The sequence below is a fragment of the Thermobia domestica genome, chromosome 18 (genome assembly GCF_964235325.1).
Source record: "Thermobia domestica chromosome 18, izTheDome1.hap1.1, whole genome shotgun sequence".
Taxonomy (NCBI): Eukaryota; Metazoa; Arthropoda; class Insecta; order Zygentoma; family Lepismatidae; genus Thermobia; species Thermobia domestica.
The window spans coordinates 154,189,456-154,209,902 of NC_137471.1; the positions used below are offsets into that span (position 1 = coordinate 154,189,456).

The 20,447-nt window shown below is 35.6% G+C and overlaps 1 protein-coding gene across 1 annotated transcript; it reads right to left on the reverse strand.

The window, feature by feature from the left end:
* Positions 1-7,098: 7,098 nt before the first annotated feature.
* LOC145676137 (uncharacterized) lies at positions 7,099-17,629 on the reverse strand. The gene is made up of 2 exons (XM_081747043.1): positions 16,904-17,629; positions 7,099-8,151 (listed from the first exon to the last, which is right to left on the reverse strand). The coding sequence occupies exons 1-2, from the start codon at positions 17,266-17,268 to the stop codon at positions 7,485-7,487; spliced, it is 1,032 nt and encodes a 343-aa protein (XP_081603169.1). The 5' UTR covers positions 17,269-17,629; the 3' UTR covers positions 7,099-7,484.
* Between the last annotated feature and the right edge of the window lie 2,818 nt (positions 17,630-20,447).

Genomic DNA, 20,447 nt, shown 5'->3' on the forward strand with positions numbered 1-20,447 from the left:
CAATGTATGTGCCAAACATGATACATTGTAAACGGGCAACAAACGTCCAGCGTTAATCATATATGATGCATTGTCGTGAACTAATGCAACTACTTTGTCTTTGATGCACCATTCCTCCATACACAGTTTAATAGCATTAGCTACATTTTAAGCTGTATGTCGTTCTTCTAGTTCAATTGTCTTGAGAACAAAATCTTCTGTACAGAAGTTCGTATACAGAGCATGACATGTCACTGTAATGTAAGAATCTGCTGCTCGAGACGTCCATATATCTGTCGTTAAAGCAACTACTTCTGCTATTTGTAGCCTCTATTATACTTGCTCTTTCAGTTCAGAATAAAAAAGCTGCAAGCGTCTCCATAGTGTCCGCCTAGACGGTACGCTACAATTTGGTTCAAGAAAGGACATTAACTCCCGAAACCCTTTCCTGGGAGTAGATCTGTTACTATCATGTTTGCAATCCTTTTCACAATCTGTTCTTCATGTTCTGGTGTGCACGGCCGGCTATTTTTAAGATTATTTACTATTGATCTTTGTTCATACGTTCGCTTTTTATTGTGTGTTTGAGGAACTCTAATTACATCATCACACCTTTCGTCATTGGTGACAGTTTCACAGGAAACTTTCACAGTACTATCTTCTGATATATTTGTGGCCTCAACATAGTCTGAAAGTCCGGGAGAATTTTCAGAACTATCCGAATAGGAAGCTTCCACAAAGGTACTGTTAAAAAAGAAAATGACACAATATTATGTTTAAGAAAAATCACAATGTAATTCTATGAACAAATTAAATATAAACTTATTTTAAAGACAAAAGCAAAGAAATTATGAATATAAGCATTGAAACTTGTTTCAGTGTATTACTATTTGACTCATCAAGCCAGTAAGTGGGTATGCATGCAACAGTTGTTCTGACAAATTTGCCTCAGGAGATTTGTTCGTACTTCCGCTGTCTTGAAATTATGGTGGTGGGAAACTGGATGGCGTTCTGGTCACCAGCATCCTTGTAGTAAGTTTCAGAGAAGGAAAAATATCTTCCATAGAAAAAGAGATTCCATTCCATTTCGCCTAACGATTTACCAGTCACTGATATCTCCAAGAGAAAAATGTCAGCTATTTTAGGTGAAATGGGAATTCACATCTTGCCTAATCCCTTCTCGCCTAAAATGGAGGTAAGATACAAGGAGGGAATTTCTGCACTAAAGAGAGAATTCCTCTACTAGCATTTTAACCAGATATTTTAATCAATATTTTCAATTTCTGTCAACTACAATATAAATATTTAATAAGTACTATACAAGAAGAAAGCATAGGGGACTGGGACGATGAAGTGGATGTAGTTCACTTTTGGTTGTTTTTGGGAAAACTGGAAGATGCTTAGCAGACAGGAGCTAATCAGAAACAGGATAGAAATATAGAGTGTTTCAAAACAACACTGACAACGTTTGGGAGCAGATTCCTGACTCCAAGATAAGACAAAAAGTATAGACCAACCTGGGTGTACAAATACTTCCTTTCGGTACTATGACCAGCCAAAAATCTGTCGGAAGATGCAAAAAGAAAAAAGCCATAACTCGAGAACAAAATGTCGGATCGAAGTTGGGAGAAAGGGAATGTTTCTTATTTTTAACCGTAGTTTCCATTAATACACAACTCGATGAGGTACAGGGCGGGGGCAAGGGTCACCCCAAAGAAATTGAAGAAATCCTGGGATATTTTATTAAACGTTGAGTATAATGACATACGATTAAACTAACTAAAACTAAAGACGATGTTTCAACTAACAAAAGTCTTAGACCGTGGTCCAAGTTACAAGAACCTCGTTAGAATTCGAAAAAGGGAAGATAAGTATATTTGATTGATCTACTTTGTCTCAGTACAGAATTGGCTATCGAGGAAGAACTGAAATTATATGAAATCCAAAACGTTTAAATATTATGCCATCTAGGCTAATGAAGACAGAGAAATCACTTACGGCTATGTGGGTAGCATACGGGACTTTGGCATAGGAGACCTGGCTGCGATTCCCGGCAGGAACGCAAGCGGTTTGAATCTCACGTTAATTCGTAGCTCCATGGCTCATATAACTTTGCTACCGAAGGAATACTAAACTCAAATCCGATCCAATAATACAGACAGGTAATAGATGGAAGCTAATTATTGGAAAATAATTCGTGAAATGAGAATGTAAGTGAAAACAGATAATCCCAAGAAGACTCACTGGTACGATGGTATTCACCAAGAACTTTTATAACCTGGGATCGAACGAGGTCCATCTCGCACCAGAAGTAAGCGCTCTATTACTAAGCCATCGTGACCCTACTTTGGAGAAAGCACTATGATTCTGACCGAAGTATCGGTCTACAAAATATTGTGTGTGATAAACCAATATAACTTACTACAAGTACAAACAGTCAGAATGTGGAACTTCTTTCGTTCGGGTCGAATGATTTTCGATAAGTACCTCGCAAATGATAAATAATACGAAATAGCAGCAACGTGAGAACACCAGCCAACAGTTCTGTTCACGTAAACCGAAATTGTTCCAATAATGGACGGAAACAGTGATGAGGATTAATTTCTTTTTTTTTTTTTCATTCTTTATTTGATCATATTAAACAAACATATGCAGTAATACCATCGAAACAAACTAAACACATGAATAGCTATTAACAACAGGTATATTATTAACCAACTGTTACCAAAAAAAAAAAAAAAAAAAAAAAAAAAACAAGAACAATTACTAAAGAAAGATCTATATGTATCACAGAACATTGATTATGTGCACAATTAACACAAAATGCGGGAATGTATAATTTCAGTTGATGTACAGCAGTGGTGTAGCCAAAGAAGGGGTGAACATGGTCGAGAATCCCCTTCATCCTCGGAGACCAATTACCGTTAAGACAAAAAATACTTGTTATCATAAGATTCCAACGTTATAACAACTTCATCTCCTCACCCATTCAAAGGTATTGGTTATCCTAGTGGTGTACAGTGTGTATTATACGTATACCACATAGATGCTGACCTATATACATTTGCCTTTTTTCACTATGAGGTACACTTGCGAACAAAATGAAAACAATATATGTAGTTAGGGACCCTTCAAGAAAAAGCTGGCGAAAAATTGTGGGTGTCCCAGTTGCTTTACTTTCTTTTGCGTTACATTTCGGACGAGTAACTATAATATGTATGGTTTTCCGGAAACCAATCTTTGTTTTCTTTCCTGTTGTAAATCTCTTAGAATGGAGCAATGGAGCATGAACTGTCAGTGACCAACAGTCACCGACACACAAAGAAACAGATAAGATCTTAGGGCCACTTGCTTGTTTGAGAAAGGGAGTATAACCTCAGGGAAATCACGTGTACTGATTGCAAGCCAAGCACCTGGAAGATTTTGTAGTAGATTTTTACAGCTCTAAATCAATACATTCAGTGAGTGAACTGCAAGTGCAATGATAGTCTAGCTTTGATTAACGAAAATATTTCAAATAATACTTTTTCTTAAAAGCTGAGGATGAGGACATAATTTAAAAGTAAAATGTCTGAAGTGTACCGGCGGGAAATATTTATCAATAGGCAGAAGTTCGTCTACATATTTGAAGAAACATCTGAAGCTTTTTTTATTATTATTATTTCTAGAGTATGCCGAAACAGTACCCACACAAACATTGCGGATAAAGCTATTGTCCAAATGTTTATAATTACTTTACACGTGCTCTTACTAATATTATATTAATACTTTCTTCAATACTTCATTCTTGTTTAGTGCTATTCTGATTATACTTATGGAGATTTGTTTATATGGAGAAATATGGAGAAAAAAGATTTCATTTTCTCAAGAGATTAAAAAAACGAAATGTATATTGAGTGTAGATGAAGTAGGAAGTGTCGAAGTAGGTGAAGTAATATGTCGATTGGTTATCGTGACAATAATATAGTGATTTTCTACTATATACTCTTTCAACTTGAATAAATAGGTTTTAAGTTAATCATCGAAACGTAAAAACTTTAACGTAAAAAATATTCTAAAATGTTTTATAGGATATGATTATCCTTATAAATCAATAATTAAGAATCGCGGTTAATATATACAGTGGCGTATTTATGATTTTGTTTCGGGGGGCTTTGAAAATTCTGCAAGATATTACATATACTTTACTATAGTAAGTAAGATTTCAGGGGGGCTTAAGCCTGGAAGCTCCCCTAAATACGCCACTGTGTATATATATATATATATATATATATATATATATATATATATACTTTTCAAAATATTTTTATTTTTAAATAAACATGTTTAAGATATGCTATAGCAACTGCTAATAATACAACACAGGCACTGTAAAAAAAAATCTCACAATTTTTTGATCTAAATATTCAATATATTTAAATCGAAAATTTTCTTGTATGCCTTATATCTGGAGAACTACATGCAGTATAGACATACCCAAACTATCTCTTAACTCAGTATAATGTGCTTATTCCGTAAAAGGGGGGCCGCTGTGGATCAGTGGTAGAGCGTTCACCTCTGGTGTTTGGGGTCCCGGGTTCGATCCCAGGAGCCCGCCAAGCGAACTTTGTGGTGGACAAACACCGTGTGCGTGGGTTCTCTCGGGGTTCTCCTGTTTCCTCCCACTTTCTTCATTCCACGATTTCATCCATTACTCATCATCACCGTCTCGTTTAGCCTAACCGGCATAACCTTGGGACGTAAAACTCAAAGATTTAATTTTTTCATTCCGTAAAAAAATACGAAAACTCGATTTAGGGCCCGTTCAAAAGTTTTGTAGGCCCTGATCCAGTTAGCCCAAAACATCCAATATATTTCAATCAATAATTTTCTTGTATGCCTTACATCTGGAGAACTACATATAACTAACTAACTCACTCTATGGCGTCACTGCGCCATCAATGTTGCACAAGCATGGATATATTTTGATTACAGGTAAAAATAATAGAGTCCAAGCACGAGTACAAAATGACACAAAGGATATATCATAATAATCGGTCTCATAAAAACGGTGTAAAATTAATGTCCACGTACGTGGACACGATGATCGAAAGGGTTAAAGTTCGAGCTATTGCTTCGGGAAAAATATTTGTGCTATCTCTATGATTTATCATTTCAATTGTGAACCCAGTACTAAGGCTACGGCTAGAGTCTGCGTTTGACAGTTGGAGATGCAGTGAAATATCGTTATCATTTATTGGTAGAGAACTCTCAATGAAAATAATTTACAATGTTCAACTCAGATGGCAAGAAAAGAGTGAGAGTGACTTGGACAACGTGATCCCACGCTAGAGAAGTGTGCCAAATCAAATGTTTTAAATTTTGCGTTTAATGTGGTGATGTACAGTAGAATGCTGCTCAAAAGTGCAGTGAACAGAAAATCACCTTTAAACTATACTACAAAAATTTACAAAGTGTTACAAACAATTTTACAGACTGTGCCGTAAATATGGCTGTTTAGTGGTGAGCGAAACATGTCTGAAAATATCAATAAGGAACAGTGGAATGTCGTTTCTCAACCAATTCTCTACATAGAAATAAGACCGGAATAAGGCGGATTGTTTGTAGTATTAAAATTAATGGGGCAGCAGAGCACAGAATGATCTCGTACGTGAGTGTGAAACTATTCGAGCAGAGGAAAGTCTGTCCAAAAACAGTCTTTGTCGGGTGTTTCTGCAGACCATATAGGAACAGTGCTCTAAGTTTACTTGAAAGATGCCACGAACATTTCCAGATGTTGTCAGAAGGTGACAAAGTTCCTCATTTTGGTGACTATAACTTCAGCTTAGATAAGGATCTACACTAAACATGGAATAACCTCAGACACAAATGACATCCCTTTGTCGACTATTCTACTCAAGCATAAATTTGGGATAGTAAAATTTCCATAGCAATCGTAAAAATAACAGCGTAGATTATATCATGTCTATTCGTCCAACAGAATGCGACATCACATATAAACTCTCCGCACCTGTGAGATTTTTCTTTTTTGTGGATTATCATTTACTTTGCCATATGAACCTTGAGTAAACGCCTTGCTAAGATCTTTGCATCTCTTTGGTGACTGACATGTGTTCAACTTCATTTCAACGTTTGAGCGTAGACTATATCGTCTTCCACACCTCTCACGTGTGAGGTTTTGACCCTGTGTGGCTCAGCACGTATGAACGTTGAATAAATTCTATACCAGTATTTTTGCAAGGTGAGATTTTGCTACTGTGTAGATTCACATGTGTGTAGCCAATTTCGAACTTAGATTAAATTTCTTACCACACTCTTGACATGTGTGATGTTTTACTGCTGTGTGGGTTAACACTTCTTTAGCCAAACTTCAACGTTTATCAAATGACATACCACACTCAGGGCATATTAATGCATTTTAACATATGTAGCCAGAGTTGAACTTCGATTAAACTTCTAACCACATTCTTAGCATACGTGACCTCTTTTTCCTGTATGGATTAACATGTGTGTAACCAAACATAACGAAATTTAAATTCGCCGTCACACTCGTAGCATGTGTGATATTTTGTATCTCTAAAGACTACCATGTGTGAAGCCTAACTGGACCTCTACATCCAAATATGAACGACGAGTAAATGCCTTACCACACTCTTGAAACGTGTGAGGTTTTCCTCCTGTACGGACTAATATATGTGTAGCCAAAATCGAACGTCTACTAAATGCCCAACCACACTCTTAGCACGTGTGAGGTTTTTCTGCTGTGTGGATTAACATGTGTGTAGCCAAAGTCGAACGTTGATAAAATGCCTTACCACACTCTTGGCACGTGTGAGGTTTTTCTCCACTGTGCATTAACATGTGTCTAGATAAAGTCGAACGATGACTAAATGCCATACTACACTCTTGGCACAAGTGAGGTTTTTCTCCTGTGTGGATTAACATGTGTTTAGCCAAAGTCGAACGATGAGTGAATGCCTTACCACACTCTTGGCACAACTGAGGTTTTTCTCCTGTGTGGATTAACATATGTGTAGCCAAATTAGAACGATGAGTAAATGCCTTGCAACACTCTTGGCACGTGTGAGTTTTTTCTCCTGTGTGGATAAACATGTGTTCAGACAACTTTGAACGTTCAGTAAATGCATTACCACACTCTTTGCACGTGTGAGGTTTTTCTCATTTGTGGATTAACATGTGTGTAGCCAAATTTGAACGACGATAAAATGCCTTAAAACACTCATGGCATAAGTAAGGTTTTTCTCCTGTGTGGATTAACATGTGTCTAGCAAAAGTCGAACGATGATTAAATCCCCTACCACACTCTTGGCATAAGTGAGGTTTTTCTCCTAAGTGGATTAACCTGTGTTTAGTCAAACTCGAACGGAGTAAATGCCTTACCACACTCTTGGCACAACTGAGGTTTTTCTCCTGTGTGGATTAACATGTGTGTAGCCAAAGTCGAACGATGAGTATATGCCTTGACACTCTTGGCACGTGTGAGGTTATTCTCCTGTGTGGATAAACATGGGTCTAGAAAAATCTGAACGTAGAGTAAATGCCTCACCACACTCTTTGCACGTGTGAGGTTTTTCTCCTTCGTGTATTAACATGTGTCTAGCCAAATGTGAACTTTGAGTAAATGCCTTACCACACTCTTGCCACGTGTGAGGTTTTTCTGCTCTGTGGATTAACATGTGTGTAGCCAAATTTGAACGACGATAAAATGCCTTACCACACTCATGGCATAAGTAAGGTTTTTCTCCTGTGTGGATTAACATGTGTGTAGCCAAAGTCGAACGATGAGTAAATGCCTTACCACACTCTTGGCACGTTTGCGGTTTTCCTCCTGTATGAATCACCATGTGCGTAGCCAAACTTGAACATACTCTAAATTCCTTTCCACATACTCCACATATGTGAGATTTTTCACCTGAATGCACTAACTCACAACTTGACATAGTTGAACTTTGACTAGAGCGTTTATCATTAGTTTGGGACGTATGACGCTTTTCACTTTCACGTGTCACCATATTTTTTGTCAAACGTGATCGATGAAATCCTTTGCCAAACTGCGTCGAAGTATCAGATTCTTCACAAGAATGAGAAATGGATTTATTTAATGTAGTAAACGTATTCCCTTCTCCGTGGAAAGCAAAGATGTTATCGCGCCTGTAACAAAGTCAACAAACAATGAAATGTAAATGGAGATAATGATTAAGTAGCAAGAAAACATGTAATCATTCGCTATATTACATGTTTTATTACATTAAATATTGTAGAAATATGAAATGGAGTACCATATCACTATTGTCTCAAAATAAGTTGCTGTAGTTTGTTTCACTATATCAAATTAAACTATGATTTATATCGTGGCGGACATAAGCCTATGACCAGGTATTGTCGGCTGTCTTGACACAAATGCACAGTATGAGAATTAAATCTGTCTTATCTGTAGATTCGTGTGGAGAAAAAACCAACTTGCGATCCAAAGGTTTAAGAACAACTCAACGTATTAATAGAAACTGTACCGAAGGTAATTCACTTATATCATCATAAGAGGAACACGAAAGACGTTTTGAAACCATTTAAAAAATTACATTTAACTTTCCAAGCTGAGGCATAAAAACTTAGTGTAACAAGACTAAAGACGAATCATTTACAGCGTTGTGATCGTGGTTCAGTGGTCTAGGGGCTTGACCAGTAATCTCGAGGATCTTCGATCAAATACACGTCAAGCATTTTTTTTTTTACTTTAGGAATTTTGATGGAAATAGATCGGCGATAACACACGCTTCATTACATTCAAATATTTGAATACTCGTTTGTTTCAGCACTTGAACTATCAAAATTTCAGGAGTAATACTCATAATAATAACAATTATCTCGATGAATATTTAAAAACTAAAAACTTATTATCGCTCAGGTCGTACCATTACAAGCAGAAACGTGATATTAGGCAAATAAAATATTTCGGTTTTGTGTAATGTTGCCCATGAAAAGACGAATTTCTCATCTCGATTCTAAAACAAACCAAACAAAATTGGGATGAAACATTTTAATTCGAGACAGGACAAGTTTAACTTACACTATAGTCATGCTTTTGAGATGAGAATCGAGACGAGACCAAAACTATCGTAAACATTTCTCATCTTATCTAGATTCTAGAAATAGTGTATGCCACTCTTTAAGCAACAATTGCTCCGTAAACTGAATCTTATACATCATTTTGATAAGATTTCAGAGCTCACTGAATTATGATCTGTGTATATATTTTTGTAGCAAAGTTTTTTAATTAAATCTGCAAACTTCACAAGTTAGTTTATTACAAGCTTTAGTTTTCAATTATATTCAGTCCTTTTTTTTTTTACAGTTTTTTTTCCTGAAAACGTACAGTAGAATATATTCTACACGAAATATTAGCGGAAATCTTTCGTTTAAATTTGAGTAGCTGTAGAGGTGTCTCATGATGGTACGGAACCCCATTCCCGAAACCCCTTCGACATCTTCTGTAGCTTAGCCAGCATAACCATTACTTAAAAACAACTGTAATTACGGCTCTTGTGAGTTCAGAATCCCTACTTTCTACACCAAAATTACCTCGAAACTTTCCGTTATAACATTTAATTTTCCTTTATAACATTTGGCTAGTTGTAGGGAAACTTTCCGTTATAACATGTAGCTAGTTGTAGGAACGTATCGAGAGGGTATGTGCTGTTGGCCCTGACACTTCTCTCCAATCCCGACTATTTTGTAACTTATGGCTTACGCTACGGGTTATTTTACAGGCTTGAATACAATGTGTCCTCATACGGAATTTGTTACCTATACTATTATTATTATTATTATTATTATTACTGAATATTTGAGACCTCAATATTACGTCACACTGCCTTAGCAAAGCTGGGATAAATGCAACAAACAAGTGACAAATCTTGGGAAAAAGACGAAAATCAATGTGAAGGTTACGATTATATTTACAAGAACCTAACAACTACCAAAAAACACGATTTCAACCACATGGCGACCGTTTCCCGGATTAAATTATAGTAATCTTCCTACAACTGCTTTTACAATACCATTAGTTATACAGATAACATGTTGAGTTTGGATCTGATTAACCTAGTGTCGACAGTCAATTTCTATCAGATCCTCGGCGAACACTATTAATTAAAAATAAAGCAGAGTGATAGATAAAAACAAGAACTGAGTAATGTAGATTTTTCATGTAAGTTAAGTAAATATGTTTTGACCTTTAGAGCAACAGAGAGATTAATGTAGCTCATAAATTTTTTTCTTGTTGATTTTTAATTCTATGTAGATGTGAGTGGATAGCAAACAGCTGATTGAGTATACACACATTCATACATGTTTTACACTATGCACCTTCATGTGCATTTATGAATAAATGTAAATGTTTTAATACTAATACACAATAACACACTGAGCAAGGCTATGTGATAATGTGTAAAAAGAAAACAGAATCACTGACAGTTTCAACACAATAACTGTGCAAACAAACAGAGAACATATAGAGAATGTTTCGGAAAGCAGGAATTAGGGCGTACAGGAAAAGAGGAAGCTGAATAATTGAACTAGTAAGAAGAAAAAAGAGAAAAGCAATAGCGAACAAAGATCAAGGGGGATTAATATATAGAGTAGGATGCGAGGTGTGTAACAAAATATTCATAGGAGAAACAAAAAAAAATGCAAAAAAGGATTAAGCAGCACCAGGATGTTGTAAAACTGAAAATGGACAACAATGCGATATACAAGCATCAGAAAGAATCAAACCACAGGATAGGGTGGGAAGGAGGAGAGATCATAGAAGTAGAGAACATGACTTTGGTGAGAAAATGGAAGGAAGCCAGAGAGATTATGAAAGCAGAACGCAAGGTGATGAACTGGAATGCAAGATTCTCGATAAATAAGGAGTGAGAGAAGATTCTGCTTAAAGAAGAAGGAATAAAAAGGAAGAAGAAAGAAAGAGGAACAAAATAACAAGGATAATAAGGATAATTAGAGGACAGGACACATCCAGCGGAAAAAAGTAAACCTTTAATTGGACACGTGTGCAGCTAAAAAGTGCAAGTGAAAACCAGACAAGTGTTATTTTTGAAAGAAGGGGCGGAACCTAATTAAAATTGATCTCCGGACAGTATATATAAGTGATGACCAACTCCCAGCAACCAGAAGGAGTGGAAGTCTGATGAAGTCACAGTTATTGTGTAGAAACTGTCACGTGATACTGTTTTTCAAATATTATCACATGGCCTTGCTGAATGTGTTATTGTGCATTAGTACAAAATGAAATCAAAGGCTGATAGAATAGTTATAAAAAATATTTTATATATGGTACTAGTTTATATCTGTGTTAATTTTATATTGAACCACTTCGCAAAATGAAACCTGAGTTGTGAAAAGAAGGATTGGTTGTTAATGGTCGTAATATCAAAATTCTTAGTGTTTAATGTTTTAAGTGCATGTTTCTTATTTTCGTATTAAACTCAGACATTTATAATTTTGTACTTTGAATTAGTTGCTCGTATCTCATATCAATATGGAGGCTAGTGTTTTAGAACAATTTCAAGCAATGTTGACAGAAGAATTAGAGAAAAATTACAAACCATTGCTCAAAAATGGTAATGAATATTGGATGCCTAGGACAAAAAATACATGAATCAGTAGGCGAACTTCAAAAGCTTGTAACAGAAACGATTTGGGAGCGTAGGAAAGAGGGAATTGAATGCCAAAGCAGAGAGCTTAGGTATTAATATCAAAGTAGCCAATAACTCCTTAACTGAAGTACTCTCTGAATTTGTTAACGCGGCCAATCATGTTGATTCAGTAACTGCTGAGTTTAAAAAAAGTGTAGCGGAGTAAAAGAAAGGTCTCACTGTGTTCTATGAATACATGCGAACGGCACAGATTGAGTGTAGGCAAACCAACAAAATAAAAGAGTGCAAGGCGGAAAAGAAACTGTCTTGAATTCGAGCTAACCCAAGTTGTGAAAGATATGTGCCAAATAAACCAGAAAGTCGATTACAGTCAGGAAAAGGAAATATGCAGTGTAGAGATAGCAAAAAAGAAGAATCGTTACACGTACCTTTAAAAAATTGTTTCTAATGAAATTGTTTTGTCGGCAAGGGATACCGATGTTTCACACATGATAAGCGGTAGCGTTCAGGTTGCGCGTATCCGCCCTCTCGAGAAAGCCAGGGAAGGCTTGAGAGTTCAATTGATGATTGTGTGTGATAACGAAGTTACAGTGTTGTCGGTTTTGTGTCGCAGGCAAATGGTTTTGCGCGAATTAACAAATTCAAATTTGCCTTTGTAACAGTGTATGTCTAACGTAAGTTGCATTTTAGTGCTGCAAATCCATTCCGACTTTATCAGCTTTGAGTATTGTAGAAAGAAACGACTTCAAATTCACAATAGGCCCGCCATGCGAATTCTGTTTTACGTAGTGAAGGTCTAGTACATAATATATCGGTCGGAAATGTTTACCGTAAACAAGCGTAACACTTCCAATAAAGCACACGCAGTCGAAAGTATATTTCCGTTATAGAACCGAAATGTAACACCAAAGTTAAGAAGAAAAATAAGATGGCCAATGATACCCAGTTGAGTTTTCTTAATACATTATTAACGTAAACTAGATTTCGAGGAGCATAATCAGTAGAATTAAAATGAACAGACGTGACAATTTCAGTACATCAGATGCAACATTTATTAATTTTAAGTTGCCGAAATGTTTGAATTTTCAAGCTAGTACTTCACTATTGCGAAATTGTAAAAAGCGAAAATTTAAGTGTAGTGCTACACAAAATGTAGACATGTTGATTGCTCATGATAAGAACAATGTGCGTCGACCTCCACGTACAGCGTATTCTCAGCACGCACAACCACACATTAGACGTGCAGAAGGAAGTAAGTTGAGAATAAAAGGAAAGTGCTTTGGTAAGCGTAATTCGGAACGCACTAAACTCGGTCAAAGACGAACTACATGCAAATTAAAGTCGAGTTGTAGGAGGGTTATTTCGAGTCAAACATGCGGAAAAAGTATACATCGACTCCGAAGAGCACTAAAAAGCTTAAGCGAAAACACGTACGAACATTGTATAGTAAACTACATGGCAAAATATACTACTAGTAAGCGCAAATCTAAAAAGAAATTTATGGCAGGTATCGCAATGCAGCGTAAATCCAAACGTCGCAAAGGAAGGCGTGTCATTAAGTGGAAGTTTAGTAAATACGCTGTAAAAAGGAGAAAAGTTCCGAAATTCAACAAACTAACTGGAAAAGTACACGTAACCGTGCTAAATTACAGCTTACAAGCGTAACCGGCACAGATGGAAAATTAAAATCTTAGCACAAAAAAGCGTGAACTTCACCCCAACTCAGGTTAAACTCCGAAAGAGATGAGAAATCAGAAATACCGAATTTGAACTTTTAAACCTTTAGATTATGAAAAAAGGATTACTGTCTATTTATTTGTTTATTTCCTCGAATTTCGAAGGTTACTTTTCAGAATCAAAGTGCCACTGACGCACCAGTCCAAGAAACCAACAATATCGCCTTATAAACAGGTACGTTTACTTAGATGTCATATTTTGTGGTTTCCTTACAGCATTTGGAGATGAAAGATGAATGTGGAAAGGAGAGGAAAGACAGCATTGAAAATTTTAAACAGATAATTGATTTAGAACGCGATTTCGGACTTTGAAATTGTAATAATACCGCACCACTATTGAAAAGTATGGCTATCCCGTTTTGGATGCGGATTTTCAGTATCGAATTATTATTAGGATGTTTAAGTTTTGTATTTTTTTTCAGGTCTTTCCAGTTTTGGGAACCATACTTCATAATAAAATTTTATTATCAAATTTTGCTTGAGTTTTTAATCATTCTCCTTTATGTTTATATTAACATTAACTCTCCCCATACAATCAAGCATTTAGAGACATGTTAGGCAATTAGATATAATTACGAACATAATTAGAGAAGTACTAGTAATAACTACAATTAATCATAAAGTTAAAATTTGGGTAATTAAAAAAATGTGCTCTTCAGATAGTGAAGTTTTTCATCTGATTGTGATTGTATAATGTGAAAATATGCGAAATTTGTAACGTAAGATCAAGTCGCCGTCAAAATACTGTAAGTTAAACACAATTTAGTATAATATTGAAAGTAATTGACAATAACCTATAATTTGATAAAGTTGCTCGTTGATTTGTTCGTCGTTCGATATATATATGCAGTCTACTATGGAAAGTCAATGTGCATTCAATGTGACTAATGATAACACAAGTTAATTGACTTCAGAGAAAGCGATATTATAAGTTAAGAAGAGTTGAAGGTTAAAATATAGTTCATCTCCTAGGAACATCTTTACTTTCGTTATAAAATTAAAGTGATGAAACCAGTCCGACGCCTGATTGGGTCCCAGTTAATGTGCAGATTCGGAATTTACTAAAATTTCAAAATTTTGTTCTAATGTTTAATGTTTGGCATAATTGGAGAAAAGTATAATAGTAATAAAATCGATGTTCGGATTTTAGATTTTGATATAATAATTAGTTTTGATTTGGATTTATAGAAAATAATTAGAGTTTTGATTTGCCTTTAGAGAAAGTAAATTAAATGTTATTCTTTTTGATATTTGAAAATAACTCGTCTTTGAAGTATTCTTGTGCCGGGAATCATAAACCGATCTCGAGAAAAAGGAAAAGGGAAGCACGTTTACGATTCCACGTTACCCTTTACTACGATAAACACCGGATACTATGATGTATCGATAGTACGGAGTGCCTACGTCAGTTACGCAGTATACGGTAAAACTAAGGTTTATGTTATGAGAACATATTAAGATTGCTACGTACCAGTAGGCCCTGAACAACAATAATGTTTAATGAACAAGTTAATATTACTGTTATCTTGTGTTTCACTATTGTGACAAATTCTCTCGGATGTGACTTTATTCTCGATAAAGATAAGTGCAATTGCTAGTAAGCCACACATAAGTATTAGCTAGCGCTCTTTAAAAGGTTACATTTGCAAACCTACCAATTTTGTAGGTACGAGCGGGCCTGAAGTAATACTAATGATTAAAAAATTGATGAATTGAAATGTGAGGCTGTAGCATTAAATCTCCTCCCAGGGTGTATTTCTTGTGGTCCTTTTCATTATATTTATTTTCTTAAAATGCCTCCTCAAGGCCTGAAAGTTTACAGCCCAATCGGGGTTAGGAAATTAACCCTGATTTGTCATGACTTGAATACCGAAGGCATGCAACTAGGGTGGTATGTAAGGTCTTGGGGTAGAAGCGATTCATTCGAATCGTCAGGGACTCTGCAAGTTTCAACTGTAAGAGATTGTCCGCACCGTTGGTTTTAGGATCCAATTCATTAATCTGTATTTTTAATGAATGACTTACAACCTGTGTTGTCAAATAATTACGCACAGAATGGCGCTCCGTAGGGCTTAACCGCCGTTTTACTAATTTATTTGTATTAAAATGTTCAAACGGTTATTAGTTACGTTGTACAATGCAAGTTACAATGTATAATATAACGAAACTGACTTAACATTGACGGAAATTCTTTTAAAATTTGGCGGTCCTTACAGTGACTGTTTTTCACGCCACTACAACAACAAAGCCTCCCTGTAATTGGAACTGATGCTGACCCCAACATTAACACCATAATAAAGTTACATGTTCTATCGTAGGGGGTAGTTAAACTTCGTGTATACAGTTCATGGTTTTACCGACGGAGGACTGTGAAACTCTCTTCATATTTTGTGCGAAGTAATGCCCGATGTGCAAAGTAACCCCTTGTCAAGGTAGCTAGTAACCACTGTAAGCGAAATGAAGTATCAAAATTTAGTGTGGCAAATCATAACACGGAACTATGAAAATGTTTGGGAATGAAGGGATCCATATAATTAAGAAGTTACGTCCCTAATGTATTGTGTTACTTTGGAACACAAATATACAAGCAAAGAAAGCATTTCAGCATGTTACCTATAAAATACTTAGGAATGTACAAGAACACATTCAAAACGTAAGACATGTAAGTCATCCTAAATACAGAATTTTGCGCTATCCATGTTTACCCACATTCTGCGTAATGCCCTAATCTGCATAGCAATCTTATTTTTACCGGTCATCTAGCACATGCTGATTAGCGTTGTTTTTACAATAATTCATATATTATGTACGTCTATCAAGCCCCTGAAGTGATTCCATATTGAAAAATGCAGGTCCATACCCTAAAAATGATTCCTGGGAATGTAAAAAGTCGACTTCCTTGAAAAAAAGAGCGCAGTTATGAAATGGACTGTTGTATGGACCTCTACAAATAACGAACATCCATTGTTGGTTAAAATATTCTTTATCTTGTATTTTACTTATGTCTTTCGAAGCCAGTCGGAAAAATCAAGCTAGACCCATTTGAGCTAAATCAAAATAAAATCACAAACGTCCATAGTTTATGTTCGAATATAATACATTACAGGTTTACATTTGTAAAATTTTAGGATTATTACCATTCTCATTATTTGGTATTTTACATAAGTCTCTTTATAAATAAAACAATATCGTCGAGCACCCATATTTTAAATATATGAACAATTAGTGAGAAATGTGTAACCAACAATAAAGAAATGATTATTTTATCAAGATATGAACTACATAAGAATTGTATGGATCGTATCAATCTTGTTATTATTTTTATTTGGTATACAGCTTGTCTATGTGTGCCATGTCATTTCCAAATTGTAGGCTACTAACTTACGTTCATGATGTCTCCCATACCTAAATATTTCTCGAGAAGTATTGCTTTTAACCAACAAAATTTCCGAAACCATGTAACCGTATTATCAATCTGAGCCAATTAGTTAATGAAAAATTGAACATTACCTTGCTGGCCGAACTGAATTTAAACTTTTCGTTGTTAATTGTTGGGAGTCATTAGAATACGACGCGCAAGTCTCCTGAACCACAATTTTTCTTAGCGTTTCTATATTACTTTCAAATGCAGGATCTTCTTCTAGTGCTAATTCTGGTTTTACCCTATCAACGTTTAGTTTCACATCCAAAGAGCACATAGCTTTATCCTTGTCCACTGATACATCTCCTTCCGTTGTAGATAATATTAACTCTTTGTTGTCATTCATTAGTTCGTATGTCCACCCTCTCCCTTCGAGCGGATCATCACTAGGTAAGTCATAAGCAATTTCTTCTTTGCACATCAATTCCGACTTAACAGACGCCTTACCAGCCATTGTGCAATGAAATATTATAAGAATTTCACACTGTTCTTATACTCCCCCTATATTTTACGCTGCCAGTATTAAAGAAATGATTTACAAGTACATTCACAAAAGCAACTTTATATTTCCAATCTTCTTCTTCTTCCTCTTATACTTCTTTATCAACCACTACTCCTCTCTCGGCAATTGATTGTTAGTTTGTAGTAAGCATTACAAAATTTTTTGCATAGTATTATTATCACTGTATTGAACAAGAATATCGGCAATTTAGAAAGGTAATTAAACGTGTAAAATGTAAAGATTAGAATAGTTGAAAAATGATTAAAAAAAAAGTAACAAGATGTGTACAAAGTCATAAAACAGATAGAAAGTAGTAAGTATGATAAAGCGAAAATACGTGAAAAAAGAAGTGTCGCAATCGGGAAAAAGTCAAATTTCAGGTTCAGGTTCAGTTTCAAGCTAATTTCCTTCCTTCTCTTCGGAAGTTTGATTCCTGAAAAAAAGAAAAAAGGAGAAAGTAAGTACTGCCTTTTTTTCATTTAAAGTTTTCCATTTTCTTTTTCCACCAAAATTCAAGAATTTCTTTGTTTTTTTCTATTTCTTTCTCACTTAGTTCCCTTCCATGTACATTAAAGCCTAGCCTCCAAGCTAATTTAACCAAATTTCCTTCCTTTTTCATTTCATCGATCCATTTCCATTTTCCCTGATTTTTAGGGTTTCTTCACATTTTAACAATAAGTGTTCTAATGTTTCATCTTCTTTAAAACATAATTGACATTTTTCGTTCACTTCTTTAAATTTTTTTCAATCTTACCCCTGTTTCAAGGCTCCCTGACCTCGCTTTGAATAGTAAAATGCTTCGCAAATCATTGTTCATATAATTTATTTTCTCATAACGCCTTTTATATGTGTATATTCCTTTCAAACTGCTCTTCTTGACATCTTCTTCATACCACTTTTCCTGCGCTTTCTCTTTAATTGTTTCTTCTGTGATATTTTGGAGAGAAGTATGGTACAATAGGAAAAGATCAGAATAAGGAGAGAATTTCGAACAGATAAAGAGGGCTGAAGGCCAAGTTCAACAGAACAAGAGGTAGAGAAAATTGAGGAGTGTAAAATGACTGGGAAAAAGTGTAGAAAAAGGAGGGAATGTATGAACGTGTAAAGGAAAGAAAAAGTGTGTAAGTTCAGTAAATATGTATAGAAAACCCCACACAACTCTCGTCATCACAGGACACACAAAGCACGATGCATTCGCCATAACGGCCATTCTACTCGATATTTCACGGATACTCTCCCGGCAATTATAGACGGTACTTGCAATCAAATATACGATCAGGTTTTAATATGATACAGAAAAATTGCTTATTGAAAAAATTAGTTCTTCTTCTTCTTCTTCACAAATATAAAGCCCGACCTGCCAAAGGCCATTGGAAATTTATAATGTGTTTAAAGACACTGTTGTATACATGTTGAAGGCATGAGCTACCACTGACTTTATATATTATTACTATTATTATTATTATTATTATTATTATTATTATTATTATTATTATTATTAATAATAATAATAATAATAATAATGATATGCATAACAATGAACGAAAAGTGTTGGTGTGTTTTCTTTGTACTTTTATTTTGATATCATTATTGTTTTCCACCGTAAATTGAATTGCACTCGTTATTTTTTTTCGTTTATTCTATTTGTAAAATGTTAACTTTTACCAATGTCAACTCATTTAAGAATAGTGATAGGCAGTGGGAATATTTACGGTGGAAAGGAAAATAAAAAACGGGAATATTCCCGGGTTGTTCTCTTGCATATCAATTTCCGGGAAGGAATTTATTTCCAGTTCTTTATTTTATTTTCCAAATTATAAGAAAAGTATGACAAATTACATTATTTTCATTTATTATGATATACTTGTAGGTTTTAAACAATTTGGAGGTTACAAAAATTAAAATTCGTTGACTGTATTTTATATAACTAGTCATATGATTTTTTCTAACAAGGGACGTGTTTCGGTTAAAACGCGATGATCGGTATAAAACTGGGTATACACATACAGGACTAAGTACTGAACACTGTATGATAAGTCATTCCCGTGTATAACTCGTTTTCCGCCGACAACGCCAAATATCCTTCGAAATACTAGCAGTTAAATTCCTCGTTATAAATGCTGAGTGACGATCAGTCTGGCGGGCCAGTGTGTCGTAGTAAGCTCGAATTAGTGTTAGGTCACTGTGGAAAAAGTGGGGCGGGCTGCTGGCATTAACCTCCTTCATGTAAGTGAATTGTTAAAAGACAAACTAAGGCGCAGATTTAAGAATCAAATATCAGTTGGAGCAGAAGATGAGTGATTTGCAACACTTTGATGCAATTTAATTATCAATGAGTACGAAAATGAATTAGAAATGATCATACTCGTCAGAGATGATAAAGAAAACTGGGCCATATGCAGAGTCCTTCTGGTTTGTGATTAGTACCATACTAAAGCGTTCGACTTATATATGCTTCCTTCAGATGTCGGGCGTTTAGCATGACGCTAATCATTTGTCAAAACGACTTTGCATAAGGCGGATTACATTTCTAAATGTTATAAACAAATTAGGTTGGATAACTGCCAGAACACAGATACCCCACCATTTTGTCAACATTTGCCCTTAAATATGTATGTTCACAATATTTGCATGTCTTTCATTTTTTTTTTTTAATTTTGCATGTAACATTGCCACACACGACTTTTCTTCCTGCCTATTTCTCGAAATTCCATGCGTGAATTCACATGTAAGTTCGAGTACCTCTTCAGAAATTCAAGTCGGAGAGAAAAGGCAGACTGACGTCTATTAAAAACGGCAAAATTTGATCAAAATATCTTAGAACTGTTATATATATATATATATATATATATATATATATATATATATAGCATAGATGTTCATTTTACTTCGACCTCAGTCACCCTCGCCCTCACAGTAGCAGTTGGCCCTCGCCCTCGTTCACCCTCGCCCTCGCGAATGGAATTGTCCATCGCCCTCGCGCACCCTCACCCTCGCTGTCGAAGCTTGTCCTCGCCCTCGCGCACCGTCGCCCTCGCGACCAAAACTCGTCCTCGCCCTCGCGCACCCTCACCCTCGCCATCGAAGCTTGTCCTCGCCCTCGCGCACCCTCACCCTCGCCATCGAAGCTT

Bases quoted from the DNA above. Each gene is read 5' to 3' on its own strand.
- LOC145676137 (XM_081747043.1), bottom strand. From the start codon at position 17,268: ATGGCTGGTAAGGCGTCTGTTAAGTCGGAATTGATGTGCAAAGAAGAA. The intron at 8,152-16,903 runs GTAATGTTCAAT...ACTTTGTTACAG, and splicing joins AATTCAGTTCGGCCAGCAAG to GCGCGATAACATCTTTGCTT.